Source organism: Cornus florida, unplaced genomic scaffold (assembly GCF_030987335.1).
Source record: "Cornus florida cultivar Cherokee Brave unplaced genomic scaffold, ASM3098733v1 CherokeeBrave_3.0.0_Hap2_Chr10, whole genome shotgun sequence".
NCBI lineage: Eukaryota > Viridiplantae > Streptophyta > Magnoliopsida > Cornales > Cornaceae > Cornus > Cornus florida.
In genome coordinates, this window is record NW_026775580.1 from 70385682 (window position 1) to 70403182 (window position 17501).

At 35.3% G+C, this 17501-nt stretch overlaps 1 protein-coding gene across 3 annotated transcripts; it reads right to left on the reverse strand.

The window, feature by feature from the left end:
• Positions 1-11084: 11084 nt before the first annotated feature.
• LOC132277155 (sugar transporter ERD6-like 6) lies at positions 11085-17251 on the reverse strand. 3 transcript variants are annotated; one of them, XM_059778906.1, is made up of 18 exons: positions 16851-17250; positions 16199-16261; positions 16032-16121; positions 15880-15939; positions 15715-15780; positions 15559-15624; positions 15385-15460; positions 14390-14454; positions 14214-14306; positions 13908-13988; positions 13716-13800; positions 13247-13293; positions 13073-13135; positions 12920-12979; positions 12729-12794; positions 12577-12636; positions 11725-11839; positions 11085-11463 (listed from the first exon to the last, which is right to left on the reverse strand). In XM_059778906.1, exons 1-18 carry the CDS (start codon positions 17040-17042, stop codon positions 11351-11353), a joined length of 1461 nt encoding a protein of 486 aa, XP_059634889.1. In that variant the 5' UTR covers positions 17043-17250; the 3' UTR covers positions 11085-11350. The 3 variants fall into 3 exon arrangements, with proteins under 3 accessions (XP_059634889.1, XP_059634890.1, XP_059634891.1); XM_059778907.1 differs by lacking the exon at positions 12577-12636 and having other exon boundaries at positions 16851-17251; XM_059778908.1 differs by lacking the exon at positions 15880-15939.
• Between the last annotated feature and the right edge of the window lie 250 nt (positions 17252-17501).

The following is a 17501-nucleotide window of genomic DNA, read 5'->3' on the forward strand; positions in this document are numbered from 1 at the left end:
ATTCCATAAAAATGGTCTTTTGGGGGTCAAATGCCAAAAAAGTGGAGTCAAACTCTAATTTTCTAAATTAATGGAAATTTTGTAAATGCTGACTTGGACATGGAAATGTACTGTAAATTTTCTTTTGATTCCCAAATTGCCCATTCAATGGTGGCACAAAGCTTGAATCTTCTTGTCCTCGCCGGTACCGCGAGTCACCGCGAATCGTCCCAAGTCTGTCTCACCGGCTCTCCAACAGTCGCCAAGTTTGTCTCACCGCCGCTTCATCTACGCCGACTTCCTCCACCAAACCTTGACCCTCTCTTCCTCTCTCAAGACCCATTTCCCCTCTCTCTCTAAAGGCCAGGTCGTCTTCATTCTCTCCCCTCCCTCTCTCCACCTTCCGGCTCTCCCCTCTCTCTGGGAGTTGTCATCTCTCCCGCCAATCCACTCGCTACCGAGTCCGAGTTGGCCCACATGGTCGGACTCAGTAAATCAAAAATCGCCTTTGCAACTTCATCTACTGCACATAAGCTCCCCATCTCTCCCACTTGACACCGTCCTGGTCGACTCAGCCGAGTTCCACTCAATGATGACGATTCCAACAAAAGACAGATATAATCAAGACCGACTCAAGGTGAATCAGTCTGATTCAGCGGATATTCTTTACTCAGTCTGAGTAGGAGAGGACGAATCGGCGCTTGAGGCTCATGTTCTTCCACCGTTGCATGACCTGTTTGAGGCGCACGATTTGGGTGATTTTGTTGACCTTCTTGTCGGTAGAAGCCATTACAGTTCTAGAGAGAGAAAGCTCTGTAGAGAGAGAGAAGGCACAGCGGGAGAAGAGAGAGAGAGGGCCCAATCAATTGAATGGGTAGTTAGGTAGTTTCGCAATAGGGCAGTTTAGGAATTAAATGAAAATATATAGTACCTTTCCATGTCCAAGTCAGCATTTGCAAAATTTTCATTAATTTGAAAAACTTGAGTTTGACTCTATTCTTTTGTCATTTGAACCCCAAAAGACCATTTTTATGAAATTATCCCATGTTTTTAGGGGTCCATGGACCCAGAGATAGTTTGTTAGCTACATGAAAGATAGAGCACGTGATAAACGTGCTGGGGTGTCAAAAAAAAAAAAAAAAAAAAAATGTGCTGGGATCTAGAATGTAAATTGTCATCATGTCATGTGTGAATATTTGGAATATATATAAATATATATATATATTTATAGTACTGTATATCATCACTGTATTGAGATCCTCTAGTGCTGGACGGCTCTGGTGCTGTACTGCAGTGAACGCTCTGTCAATAAAACTGGACCTTACTACTGTTGTGCTGCGTCAATAAAAGTGGACTGCACTGTACTGCAGTGGACGACCTGCTCATCATTGCAGACCTATTTTGAATCAATCTGAAGGTAGAAAATCTTGCCCCCAGGGGCTTGGTGATGGTGGTATTTGTCCAGTTTTTAACCTCAACACTTGCTTTATAATTCCTGATTTAATTGGTGTTGTCGTTGTAAGGTAGGTTGCAGCACTTTCTGTTTATAGTTTGGGGTGGGTTTAAAGACCCTGCTCAAGGGAGTTTCGAGTTTCAAAAAAAAGAATTGTCGAAAATTTGTATGTATTTGGTAATTTTGCTTTTGGGTTTCAAGGTGTGTTGATATCATGCTATCCTCCGATAGTATAGGCCGATGTTTTAAATGCAAATCCACTGTCCGTACTTACCCAAAAAAAAAAAAAAAAAAATTCATCTTTTGTTGTTCTCATTTGATTCGAGGGTTTCACTAGATTTGTTGTAGTTAGTTTCTCATTTGATTCGAGGGTTTCACTAGATTTGTTGTACTAGAAAATAAACTTCACTTTTAGTTAGATATAGAACATTTGAAAAGTAAGCAGAAGAAGGCCGTAAATTCAGCAAGTTAGTTAGAAAGGAGAACACTTGACCGTCACAATTTCATCTGACCGTCACAAAATTGATCACTTGACAAATTCAAGTAAATACGTTTATGTTTATTCTTTTTGTTCAGATGGATAGAAGAAAAGATAATAAACTCATAATTTATTATGTTGTTTAAAAGAAAAGAAAAAAAAAAGGTTTTAATTGTTATTACCATTATATATAACAATATTTATAATATTCTAATTTATAAAAGATAGTAATGTAATTTTCTATAATAGTCCACTTGTCTTTCCTTCTTTTTTCAGCTCGCGAATAAAAATTCGTAGAGGAGAAAGGATGATTCTCCTTTCTTTCCTTATATCATTTCTACCAAACAAAGGAAGTTAGTTTGTTCCTTTTTATTTTCTTTCCATACATCTTTCTTCATACCGAACACAACATTAGGCCTAGTTTGGTATGCAGGAATGGGCACTCTATTCTAACTATTCTCTTATTTGGTATGATATTTAGAATGGGAATAACTATTTTCTTGGAATGAAAATTCATGTCACTTCTAAACAGATGAAATGAAATTCTTGGCCGCCGCTACCGCCACCACCACCACTACCACCATCGCCATCGCCGCCGCCGCCACCCTTCATCGGCACCACCACCACATTTCCCCACTTCTACCACCACCACTTAGAATTGTGATAATCAATTCATTTCAACATCATTTCATATTTGCAACCAAACAAGAGAATGAGATTCATTCCCATATTTATTCCGTTCCCATTCATTTCATTCATGCTTATTAAACTAGGCCTTAGGTTCATAAAAATTGAGTATTGTATAGTTTATTTAGATAGCTTTTAACATTTTCTTTTACAATTACAATGAGTTATAGTAAGGTGTAACGGGTGGGCGCTTACCCATTTACCTAAAAACTCAAGTTGTTGGTGTTGGTAAAATATATGCTTCATATGACATTTAAGATATAACAACCCTTATACTAATATGCTATGAGATAATTAATAATATGCTATGAGATGATTAATTAAATATGCAACTGTATATTTAATTAAATATGTAAAATAAAACAATAAATTAATAAATAAAGAATCTGGACCGAGACTAGTATTGAATATTATGTCCTTAAGACAGATTCGCCCCACTATGACGCTAACGGACTCAGTAGCGTCTATCTCCCAGGATACAACGGTCTACATCCACTAGTAGTAACACTACAAACTCGTGGATACGGCGAACCTCCTTCTTGTAATACTTTCTCTAACTCAAAAATGCATCTATACTTTATAAATGCTAAATGGTTCGGATCAATTTTAATATGGTTCGATGAAATTGGATTAGGGTTTAAGTGGCTCGGACCACTTGACCTATGGTTTGAACCCACTTGGGTTGGGTTCAAGTCTAAAGAGGAAGAGAGAAAAAATTGAATTGAACGAATTGCAAATAGCAGCCCAAGGGGTCTTTATAGAAATACAAGTGCCTTTTCGGATTAGGTGTGTCTCTTCATCATTGGACACAATCATTTATATGTGTTTTTTCATTTTGGGACACAACTACTTATATGTGTCTCTTCATCACCGGACACAACTGTTTATATGTGTCTCTTTATCACCGGACACAACCACTCCAATTGGTTGCAATGTTTCACATGGTGTCTATTCACCACTGGACACATCCACTCCAATAGGTTGCAATGGTTCAATGGTGTCTGTTCACCAGTACTAGACACATCCATTCCAATAGGTTATGTCTGTTCATTTTAAGTTGCATTTTTTCATCCAACAACCAACCAGTAATCATACCTATTCAGTAAAAGACATTTATTGATGACTAATCAAACAATTTACATTTACAATTTCTAACAATCCCCCTCATGAATGGAAATTGGCTGCTTAAATGCAAAAGATGATCATGCAAACACTAGAAAGAGTATAGTCAGAAAGTTATTGCATCGGGATAGGTAGCTTTTAGCCTTGAACCTTCCCTAGTGTATTACTATCAGATTTACTGGCTAACCAGTGAACATGATGTCTTGAACTGTTCAATCGTTGATGTAAACTAAGATAATAGCAAACACACAGTTCCCTTCCTCACAGAGTTGGTTCTCATTGTTGCGTTCATTTTGGCCCTAAACAACTCCTGGTATTCAACGAGTGCTCCAAAAAACTTAGCATTTGTAATTCTCATAAAAACGACCCCACTTCACACTCATATAGATGACTTTTTATTAAGAGTATCCTACCATACCCCACTTGAATTTTCAAGGTATAAGAGTCATTAAAAGCATAGCTTATCCTAATCTTCGCTGTAGGTAGCACTGTCTCATCATAGAAATTGGTAGAAGATTTATATATTCCCAGTGCTTCTGGTGAGTCGCTTAAAATTTCTGTTGTCCCTTTGAACCTAGATCTTGGGATCTCCAGTCAGCTAGGTTGGGTTTCCATTAAGGTGACTCGTTAGCTTTTGGCTTTTAATCCCATTCCCCTCGATGAACTGTACAATTGCTCTCTAGTACAACCCTCAATTTTATATGTGGCCACAAGATTGTGTTTAGAAATGTTACACTATGCATAGATTTCTCCAGGTGAGAGCAACTGTATACTTTGTGCCCTAAAATTGCTTATTGTTAGTAATATCATTTTCTTTAATGGCACAGATATAGACTTACTTTGAAATGTCCTCTAAATGAAGTCTATTGACTTTCTTATTTGATTTATTCAAAGTTTCTAACTTTGAATTATATTAAGAACATACAACTACACATTTAACATAAAAGACATATCCACTCTTGGATTTGAAGTCTTAAATATCCCACGTCCAGATTGTATCACTGTTATACCTCCAATTTAATTAGATATCTCGATCTATGCAATATTGGACTTAGGGTGTATCTCAACTACTCAATTTATTATTTTTTAGTGATTCGATCCTGAGTTAAAAATGTGCAATTAAAAACAGTTATTAAGATGTCTTGCAATCTCAACTAATGATATACTTTGACTAGTATTTATATTTGAGATTTTCATCTACAAAAGTTAGCTGGGCTTTTGTTATCATAACTAGTATTATCTCAATCTCACTCTATTGAGAATATACTTGTTATCAGATGTTAAATCTTTCATATCATATATACCAATTAGTATATCATTTATTTTTTAAGGCATACAATGATTTATGCATCACATTTATGTCATTGTCTCGGTAGTGGCTTTAATCCATTTAAGGACTTATAAGCTAACACACTTGACTTTTCAATTGGAACAAATAACTCAGCACTTCAACTAGAAAAAGAACTCTTCTAGTTGTTCCATAATATTTTCCTCGTGGGAAATAATATGCACTATTGTTATAATACAATAAATGATTTTTGGTTATATCCAAAATCTCTTAGGATTAAGAACCCCCACATTTATAAGTATTTCTTATCTAATGAGGTAACTCGTAGCAAATTTCATCTATGGACAATATTCCCCTACAACTTTGGGATAATCCTGAAATTTTATATATATGATATATTTTTTATGGTTTTCCAACTTCTGAAAATACCATATATTAAAATTTTCATCTCATTTACCTTTCCAAGGTTCTATATTCGCTTCTTAACAAGCATGTGTAACAGTCTCTAGTGCATATGTATTCACTTTATCTCTAGCTTGTTCTTATTATATGTCACAGACGTTACTGTGAATTAATGTTTGAGATATTAATTACAATGGGCTCTAATTAATATTTGTCTCTACATCTCTTGTATTTATGAACTGAAATATTCATGTTTAGGTTCATGTTAAGTCAGTTATATTAACATGTCATAACTTTTCATGTGTCACACATCATATAACTCAGTCATTTAAGCAAATAATTCTCTTATTATTTAAGCTTTGAATACAATCACCACAGAGTGAGCACTCACATCTTAGCTATTAATACTAGTTAAAAGTAAGCTCTTAGTTATCATTATTAGCTTAGATTAAGTACACTCTTCTCATTTCTCACTACTAGGTTATAATGAGCACCCACTTCTCAGCTATTACCGCTAGCTTGAAGTTAAGTTTGTTTAACTATCATTTAGAAAGAAAAAAGAAGAAGTTTGTTTAACTATCAATTCTAGTAGCTCATAACTTTAGTACACACTCATCTAAGTAGTCTACCTTGGTAGTAGAGTAATTTGTTTTAAAGAATATTCTTCAAAAAACTACTACTTTACAAGCAATATTATTCCCTTTTACATGAGCAGATATGATGTATAGCTCAAATAACTTATGGCTAAAATAGCTACTCATCACCCTCGTGTTTTTTTTTTTACTACCAAGTTGAGAGCTAGAACCAATTAACAGATTTTCATCTTCCTCTTAGGTTCTGTGCACCTCATTAATTATTTTAGCTTATAACTAAGCTAACTAGTTTGCAACTTAGTAACATTTTAGCTTTTGGCTAAATTGTACATTAGAGCTAACTAGCTTGATTTAGCTTGTCTCGGTATACTTGCTTAGTGTATTCATAAGATTTTTGATTAAACTTTTTAGAGTTGTCGAAAAATCTTCTCTTATTCAGCCCATTCATAGCTATACGTGTCTTTAAACACTAATATAGATCTTTTTCCTTTGACTATCGGGAGAATTGACATAGCTAGACTAGTCAATTTTTGTTTGTTGTATTAAATACACAAATCAGTCATGACCTCATACAAAATCAATAATATCACACATTAAATAAACTATATTATAAAATTGAATTACTATGCACACTAAATAATTTAACTACATAGCTCAATATTATAATCTCAAATAAAAGTAAGCACTTATATAAATAATATTGAACTCACATAAATAATATTATATTATATGATTAATTATATCACATAATTAATTTAAGAAAAAAGCTTTGTGGCTCATTCTCCAATAAACATGCTAAAAAACCAGGACCAAAAGATTTAGATGTTCTAGCCCTGTTGCTACGTCTAAGCTCATCCTTATTTTCGATCATTGTAAGATTTATGCATAAGAAAATGATATGCAGTACTGTTATGAGCATAACCTATCAAAGGTTTTATGTAACGATTCACTTCACCATATGGTATGATTTTGTCCGCTTTGGGATCGAGCTCGCATGATTTTGTTATTTGGTTTTATCCCAAAATGCTTCATATTAATTGGAGATAACACCACTACATAAAATCACTTCACCTTTCCCTTACGTAGGTGGTGTGGGACTGTGCACCTGTAGCTTGCTCAGTGTTATAGAATGTCAGTGCCTCTTCCACCCGCCCACGGCACACCCACTCACATGATCACCACATTATAGGTCCTATTATAACTTTCTTAGGAGTAGGAACTACAACCTTAGTTAGACACCCCCGCATTTTAAAGAATTTATAGGAAGGTTTTTCGACCTTTCTATGATTCATATGGTGTCACATTAGTTTTCTTTTGTAAACCAGGACCAAAAGATTTAGATGTTCTAGCCTTGTTGCTACGTTTAAGCTCATCCTTATTTTTGATCATTGTAAGATTTATGCATAAGAAAATGATATGCAGTACTGTTATGAGCATAATCTATCAAAGGTTTTATGTAACGATTCACTCCACCATATGGTATGATTTTGTCCGCTTTGGGATCGAGCTCGCATGATTTTGTTATTTGGTTTTATCCCAAAAGGCCTCATATTAATTGGAGATAACATCACTACATAAAATCACTTCACCTTTCCCTTACGTAGGTGGTGTGGAACTGTGCACCTATAGCTCGCTCAGTGTTGTAGCATGTCAGTGCCTTTTCCACCCGCCCACGGCACACCCACTCACAAGATCACCACATTATAGGTCCTATTATAACTTTCTTAGGAGTAGGAACTATAACCTTAGTTAGACACCCCCACATTTTTAAGAATTTATAGGAAGGTTTTTCGACCTTTCTATGATTCAAATGGTGTCACATTAGTTTTCTTTTGTAAAGCAAAGTCCCCCCCTCCCCTCCAAATTGTGGATTAAACCAGAACTTATCAATATAATATTCATCATTTCTTTTAAAGAATGGTTGTTGCATTCAGCAACACCGTTCCATTGAGGTGAATAAGGAGTGATAGTTTGGTGAATAATGCCATGTTCTGAACAAATGTCAATGGATGGTGCTTCGTATTCACTACCTCTGTCACTTCTTAATACCTTGATCTTTTTGCCAAGTTGATTCTCAATCTCATTTTTGTAATATTTAAACATTTTTAAGACTTTATCTTTACTTCGTAACAAATATACATAACATCATCTGATATAATATATCATAGATGAAAATAACAAAATATCTTTTTCAACCTCTAGTTGGCACATGTTTAAGGTAATATAATATACTACATAATATCATATTACAAAATTAAAATAATTCAACAATTATTGAATTATATAAATAATTCAATAATTTACTAATATAATATGCTTCAATTTCATATAATATTGAACACATCAATATTTAACATATTTTCATATAATAATGTATATAACATTATGTTATTATATCTCATTTATTAGTATAAGTTCTACTTGTTTATATCTTATATTGAAGCATATAATAAAACATATGCAAGGAGTAATTCTGTCTTAAGATTGTTGGTAAAATATATGCTTCATGTGACATTTAAGATATAACAACCCCTATACTAATATGATATGAGATAGTTAACAATATGCTAAGTAATGATTAATTAAATATGCAACTATATATTTAATTAAATATGTAAAATAAAGTAATAAATTAATAAATAATAAATAAATAACCTGGACCGAGGCTAGTATTGAATACTATATCCTTAAGACAGATTCGCCTCGCTATGGTGCTAACGGACTCAGTGGCGTCTATCTCCCAGGATACAACGGTCTATATCCACCAGTAGTAACACTACAAACTCGTAGATACGGCGAACCTCCTCCGTGTAATACTCTCTCTGACTCAAAAATGCATCTATATTATATAAATGCTAAATTGGATGTAATCCGAACCAAATGGTTTGGACCAATCTTAATATGGTTCGATGAAATTGGATTAGGGTCTAAGTGGCTCAGACCACTTGACCTATGGTTTGAACCCATTTGGGTTGAGTTCAAGTCTAAACAGGGAGAGAGAAAAAATTGAATTGAACGAATTGCAAATGGCAGCCCAAGGGGTCTTTATCAAAATAGAAGTGCCTTTTCGAATTAGGTGTGTCTCTTCATCATTGGACACAACCATTTATATGTGTCTTTTCATTACTGGACACAACCATTTATATGTGTCTATGTGCCTCTTCATCATCGGACACAATTATTTATATGTGTCTCTTTATCATCGGATACAACCACTCCAATTGGTTGGAATGTTTCACATGATGTCTATTCGCCACTAGACACATCTACTCCAATAGGTTGCAATGGTTCACATGGTGTCTGTTCACCAGTACTAGACACATCCACTCCAATAGGTTATGTCTGTTCATTTTAAGTTACATCTTTTCATCCCACAACCAACCAGTAATCACATCTGTTCGGTAAAAGACATCTATTGATGACTAATCAAACAATTTACATTCACAAATTCTAACAGTTAGGTAGTGTTGCATACCCACTCATTTATACCCATGTCATTTTTCATCTGGATCCGATGTAGAACAAGTCTCCCTTTGTAATATTCTCCCTCACTCGAACCCACGTAACACCTTCGTTGCGGTCGGACCACCTTGCCTACTCGGGGTGAAGACCCGGATGCCCTCCGGGCCGGGCGCTTTGCGTGATACCGGATCAAGGATTGGGTCTAACTCTGATACCAACTATAGAGGGTGGGCTCTTACCCATTTACCCAAAAGCTCAAACTGTTGGGTAATGTTGCATACCTACCCATTTATACCCATGTCACTTCCCATCTGGATTCGATGTGAGACAAGTCTCCCCTTGTAACACTAGGGGTACAACTTGGGCGGGCCAACCTGGCCCAACCTGAACTCAACCCAAAACTTTTGGAACTTGGGCTTTGAAATTCACAAATTGGCTCAAATCGGATTGGGTTTTCTCAAAACCCAACCATGTTTGGGTCGGGCTCGGGTTCCAAAACCCAAATTATTTTTTATTTTTTATTTTTAAAACTTCCAAATCCGTTGGGATTTTTTTTTTTTTTTTTTTTTTAAATCAACATTGCTGTTAATCGTACAATGATTAAAAATTGCATCACTTAGACATAATATATTTGTTAATATGAATAATGGAATAAGCTACAATTCTGCTGCCGGCACTCCCCATCCCAAGCCAACATTTAAATTAATTCCTGAATGGGTATATAAATGTAAAGGTATATGTATAAATATACACAACATATATGCAAGGGCGACTGTGAAATTTATATTTAGGAGGACGAACTAGTAGTATGAAAGTAAAATTTTAAGAATAAATAAATTATATTATACTATTGTTATAACCATGCGGACATGCGGTCCGTGCATAAAAATATATATCTAAATTTAACATATAATATGTATTTAAATCTAAAGAAAAAAATAAAATAAAATAAAAATAATATAAGGAGAAGATAAAAAATTATGGTTTATATTAGCATTTTTCTTTTTTTTTTAATAAACATGGATTTCTAAAAGTAAAGCTTAAAGGTCGGCCCTGATATTTAATTTCAACTATTTTAGATCTTTATAAATAGGATTTTTTAAAAAGGTTTGAGACGGCGATGGTCCCTGTATCAATATATATATATATATATAGGTCAGGCCCTACATATATACACAAATATTTATGCATAATATGTAAGCATATATACGTAGTATCACTTCAGAACCAGGGCCGGTGATCAAAGAGTGGTGAAACCTAATTAAATTAATTGCTGTTTAATAACTCATTTTAGTATTATCTCAATAATTTAAGTTATTTTTCAATTAAGCACATGTAATAACACAATTTATATATTCTTACAGGAATGAATTTCAAAAATAAAATTTAAGTGATTCCTACGTCGCTTGTTACTAAAATTCATATTTACAAAAAAAAAAAAGAAGACGGGTTGAATGGGTCAACTCGCCCTGTCCGATTTTTTTTTTTGGATTTGGGTTGAAAGCCCAAAGCTGGGGTGACATCGGGTTGGCCCAGCCCAACCCAACTTCGAGTTGAGTTTGGATTGGGACCGGCTGGATTGAGCCTGCCCAACTTGGAACCCTAGTTATAGCATTCATCTCAAAATTCATTACAACTAGAGTTGGACATACATTATTCCAGTATTCATACAAAGAATTCGTAAAGCCGATCAACAATACAAGCATAGGAACTCAAGGCACTGGGAAAAAAGATCGTGTGTACTCCGTGTCGATATTGCAAAATTGGAAATGCAAAAATTCACTTCTTCCAACACCGATGATGACAACATCATGACAAAATGGAAAAGAAAAGGGCAAAAAAAAAAAAAAAAAAAGGACAAATTTAGTTTAAGGTGGGGGAAAAAATTATCTGAAGGACCACTGAATTTCTTCCAAGGTTTTGCCCTTTGTCTCAGGCACCCAAATGGTCACAAACACGACGGTGAAAGCGCACATAAGCATGTAAAGAAAAAAGGTTCCTGTTAAAGATGAAGAACTAATTAGTCAGAAACCGATAAAAATGATGATACTCATAATAAGATAAATCTATCAATCAACAACTCAAATGTCAAAACTCCGCATTTAACACCCAAAGCATCAGTATGACCTTGCACATTGCACAGCTTGTACTCTTGGTGTGAGCAAGTGTGGGTGCATGTTTGTGTGGAGTGTGCACGCGTGTGATGTCGTATATCAATCTATGTATGTATGCATAGAGAGAGAGAAAGAGAGAGAGAGACCTCCGGCGCTCCAAGTCAAAAGCAAATTTGCAGTCATCGTAATTAGCCAAGAAAAGAACCAGTTTGCTAGAGTTGCTACACTTCCAGCAAGGCCTTTAATTTGTACTGGGAGAATCTGCATTGACAGGTACAAGAAGGCATGAGCCACAGGGTTAATTGCAGAAAGCTAAGCTCAAATTCTGGAATGAATTGGCGTTTCATAGCAGATGCAACTTATGAAGTGACTTCGTGCAATAAATTTTCTTACAAACAGCTGCATGGTTCCAATTAGAAGATGGGTAGGTAATGGCAAACACATGATTATATATAAGAGACATGAATTCGTGCAATAAATTTTGTTACAAACAGCTGCATGGTTCCTATTAGACGATGAGTAGGTAATGGCAAATACATGATTACATGTAAGAGACATTTAAAGGTGTGATTTCGAAAATGGGAGCTGAGCATTCAAAATAAAACCTTCTGCAACTAGTTGCTAATGGAATACAAATACAAACACGATACGTATTAAGTAAAGAGCTTGAAACTTATACGTAAGAAATTTAGCCATGGTTATCATAACATGGAGTTCAGACCTCTGATTTCAGGACTCAACTTCCTAAGAACAAACCTATTGCAGGTTTTGAATTATGGAGAACTTGCCATTTGGAAAGAGTTCTTACTAGAAGATGAGGTATTGGAAAGTTAGCAATTTGTTAACAGGTGGTGCAAGTCCCAGCAAGAAAGGAAATAAATAAAAGTGGTGGGGAGAGAGAGTGGAAAAATATTTGACATTTAGCTGCGGTTATTTTGATCAAGAGAGCAAATTCACTGAAAATATTTGAAGTTACATTGTAATTCAAATATGGGTACCTCAGACATTATAAGCCAAGGAATCGGTCCCATTGCAAGAGAAAAGGCAATTATCATGCTCTGATAAGAAGAGTCAGAAAAACAAGGATACATGAGCAAGAAAAAATCAATAAAAATCACCACATATTCGTGTAATGGTTATAAAGACATACCACAACTCCAACTACCGACAGGATGCTCAATACATTATAGAAGGTAGAATCATCAGATACAAAGTCCTGAAATTGAGTTTAAAATGTAAGCAAAAAATCTTTAAGGAGTGCTATTCACAGAAGAAATCATAAATCTTTGAATATTGGTTTCCATAAGTAATGCTGATTAGCAAACTACATTGAGATACTACCTTCAAAAAGAAGGAAACCGAGACGACTAGGAGACTAAGAGTCATTCCACAGGAGGACACCTGCAACAAAAGATCCAACATTTTCCATTTTCTTTAGACAAATGACATAATGACTTACAGAACATAACAGAAGATTATTCTGCACAAACTCACAATGAGCAGAAGTCTACGGCCTGTTTTGTCAACCAACCATGTAGCAACTGCAGTTGCAATGACCTAAATAGTACATAAATTGTTGTTGACGATTTGAGAAAAAAAAAAATTCTCAAGCAATATTAGAATTTGTATTGGACTCGAGGAAATGGTTTTTCAAATAATAAGCCTTACCTGGACAGCACCAAGCCCACAAGTAGCAATATTACTTGATGAAATCCCTGTTCAAATTTAAGGCAACTGATTAAAGCCATCAAACTTTAACAGAAAAAATCAACACACAATCTACGTGAGAGTAAAATATATAACCAGCATGTTGTCAATATTGAATCAGGATAAGATGTTAATTTGTTCAACAATACCAGTGTAACAAAAGACTACCATTTACAAGAGAAACAAAAATAGTAGCTAGAAGCAACTAGCAATTTCACAAAGTTTTGCTCCAATCTTCTGATGACACAACCATAACCAATAAGAATGCAGTTTCAATTGCATGTCCAACACTAGAGGAAAATTTACAAACACGATACTCCAAGTGGTCAAAAGAAAGTGAGAAAGTAGACTGCAATATGATACTTTCATGATTCAGGTCACCTTACCCAAAAATGTAGATGCATGAGCTAACTAACCAGTTTATACTTACCAGCAGTTTCAAAAATGGTACTGGAATAGAAGAGAACAGCATTAGTTCCAGTTAGCTGTTGCAGGACAAGCAATCCAATTCCTATCTGCAGGACATAAGATGACACAGAGCAACTAGTCCTGTTGATTTGTTAGGTTCAAGAATGAAAGCATAACACAAATGTAAGAAAACTAAAGCTGCAACAGTTAATACCATAAGTGGAAACCAATATCTTCTTTGTTTAAGGTCTGAAAATTGGATTGTAGCTCTTCTGCTGCTTGATGCTACGGACCTCTGCACATTCCAAAATTTTTCAATAAGAACATCTACAAAACGCAAGGAAAACAACCATTGTGAAGTGTAAATCGTAGAAAGGGATCATAAAGACACTAGTTCATACATGGAAATTTTTAGCAGGAAAATGTGTACAAGTGGCGCATATTACATTGTTCTAAATGCAGTTGAGTTGAAGCAGTTTAAGTGGTGGTATTTCAATACCATTTAATCAATGAGTTTTACCTTAATTTCATTTACTTCAGTGGAAATATCAGCATCAAACCCCCGGAGAACTTGCAAAGAAGTTTCAAAATCTTCCGTCTTCCCCATTTTTGCCTGGAGTTAGTGAAGAAAATTTGCTTGAATAGTGTCTATAACAAAAAGATAAACAATGAACATGGGAGCAAACTAAAGCTTACCAGCCACCGAGGAGATTCTGGAATAAAAAATAAGCCAGGTATCAATGCTAGACATGGTAAAATTCCTGCGAAAGAAAGATGGATTTTGTTTCATGAATAGCTCCATTGAGCCATCAGTTCAAGTTTTACAATGGTTTCTTAGTCTGATGAGTTAAATTGTCAGGTGTGATGCAGTTAGGCTCCTGCATTCAGTATATGCTGCAGTTTTAGCTAATATATGGGACAGTTATTGTCAATCTTGATAAACCTTAAAAAAATTCCTTCCTTTACTTATTTCTTTTTTTTTTTTCAATTTTCGCGACGAACATTAAGACCCAAATATGTTTAAGACAAAACCATCCCTTTAAACTTTCCTTCCCTCTTCTTCCCTCTTCTCTTCTCATCTATATGCCTGTGCCTATATATGTATCTCTTCCTTTGTAGTCCTCACCCCAACCCCTTCCCCCCAAATATAGAACAAAAACAAAAAAATATAAAAATGAAAGAATGATTAAAAAGAAAAATCTCAACCCAACTTGACCTTGCTGTCTTGCAAAGCTAGAGCCAATATAAGAAATTAATTTTAATCAGGTTTAAACTGGAACGTAATTAAGGCAAACAATGAGAAACCTGGGTTGAGAAATTCTCTTTACTAAATGAGCACTGAAACAAACTTCATTTTGCGCTCTCTTGGACAGATTAATACATGACATTGAAACTTCTTATCCCGGGCACATTTAGAAAGTCAACCACTGTCCTTTCTGAATTTTGTCATCATGAAGATCCCTACATAACATCTTTAGTTCAACCCTCACTTATTAACAAATAAGTAAAGAACATCAAGCTACGCAGAGTTACCACTGTAGAGAAATTCTTATAAAGATTGATTTCAAAAAGTGTGCTGGGGGATGTTAAAGGAAACTGCAGAGATTGCCTCATCCGGATAAGAAAAATTCATATAACAGAATTATATCCATTAGTATTAAGAGACTAAACTGAGTCTTTTAGAAGATTACCAAGAACTGCAAGTGCTCTCCAATTAACAAAAAGACCCAGCACATAAGCCAGCAGTATTCCAATTGTGACAGAGAGCTTCACCACAAAAATACTATAAGTCAACTCATTGGCCAGTGAATTAAAGTTTGTAACACCACAAATACAGGATAAGAATAGGCTATTAAGCAACAGACCTGGTTCACAGAACCCAGCCCCCCTCTCAAGTTTTGAGGAGCTATCTCAGCTATATATACAGGCACCTACAATTACAAAAACAAGATAAATCCTATTAAGAGATTTCTCATGCTCAATTATTTTCTAGAGCAACCACATGCGGTTTTAATACTTACTGTGTAAGATATTATTCCCACACCAAATCCTTCCAACAACCTTCCCATGTACAGAAACGAAACATCCTAAGCAAAATAACAATTACTATGACATAAGTAGAGGTTCCAGGTCGCCTTACAGAGGCATGAATTGGTATCAAAAGATAGATAATTAGAAGAACTCACTCTTGAAAATGATACAGCAAGCCAACCAATTATGTTAGGAATGGCTGCGATCATCAAAGACTGCAGCATAAGAGAATAAAGTAGAGCTTACTTGTGCAAATTAAAACAAGCGGAAACCTAGTGAGAAAAATGAATCAATGAAACACTCTTACCCCTTTCCGCCCAATATACTCAGCAATCTGACCACTAGCTATGGCACCAACCATTGCACCCACATTTGCTAAAGAACCGAATAAAGAGAACTGATCCCACAGTTTGAGTTAGAAATAGTACCGAATCAAAGCCATATGAAATCAAGGCAACAAGATTCATTTCATACCTCAGATACCGTAAGTGCAAGGTCCTCTGTGATAGCAGATTGCGTTTGTGAAGAATACCCACACTGGAAAGAAGGTCAAAATTATTCATTACACAAATATAAAAATATAAGGCAGCTAGAGATTATCAAGAAACATATAATTGCAATACAGAACATCGAGAAATATACAAGGATCTGTTTGGCTGCTAATAAAATAATGAAAATTGAAAATTTCAAGTATGTCATTTTCCCTCAACTTTTAGGCTCCATTAGGATATATGAATGGTTTTGACCTTAAACAAAATATTGTTTATTGAAGTTGGATCCCAAAACCCAAAAGGGTATTAGACCGGCATGAATTTCAAATTACTACTTCCATCCTGTTATTCGAAATCCACACACACAATACAAGCCTTCCAAATCTTTGTTAAAACTCAAAACGCAATTACTCACTCTAAATTTATGAACACAAATCCATTCATTTCAATTCGTTCAATCCAAATGGAGCCTTAGTTTCATTAGAATCGAAGAACTAATGTTTGTTTATGACAAGTGAAGTTATGGGTTTCTGATTTTCGATCAATTGAATTTATGGGTTTCTGATTTATGGGTTTTTTCTGAGTTTATTGGCAACCTAAGAAAGATTGAAAGATTGAAAGAAGAAAGATCTTACAGTGAAACCGAACTGGATAGGACCCAATGCGACGATTAGAACACAAGCGAGAACAGAGATTGAGCTTTCACGAATGACCTGAGAGGAGCCCATCACACTGGACTGCCTGGAACCCATTCGGTACCAACTACCCGTGTGAAGAAAAGGTTTTTTAAGATCCCTCCCATCTTCATTTTCGTCTCTGAAACTCATTTCTCTCTCTCTCTAGAACTTCTTCTTCCAACTACAAGCAGTCACTGTCTCACTGAGAAAGAAGTGATCTTATTTATATTATATTCATATACTACTACAACGTCTCGCTGTCTTACCTCTCCGTCTCCGCTGTTGTTGAATTGCCGATGAGAGAAAGTCAAGAGCGGGTTTTTAGAGCGAGAATGTGCTAGCTAAGCTAGCTAGAGAGAGGGGTTGGTGTGGAAATGGCAGTATATTAATTTTGGTAGCCTAGCCAGTGAGTCATCGTCTTGTGGGTCATGTGACTGACAGTTGTTAAATTGTCCAAATCCCGTTACATACCGTATTTAATATTTTCTCGTCTGTAGGATAACAGTGGAAATATCACGGGTAGCACACGCGTATTTCCGATACTATTGTGGTCGCTTTAATCTTAATCCAATTCATTTATAATGGATTAGACAAATTTTACTCCATCAC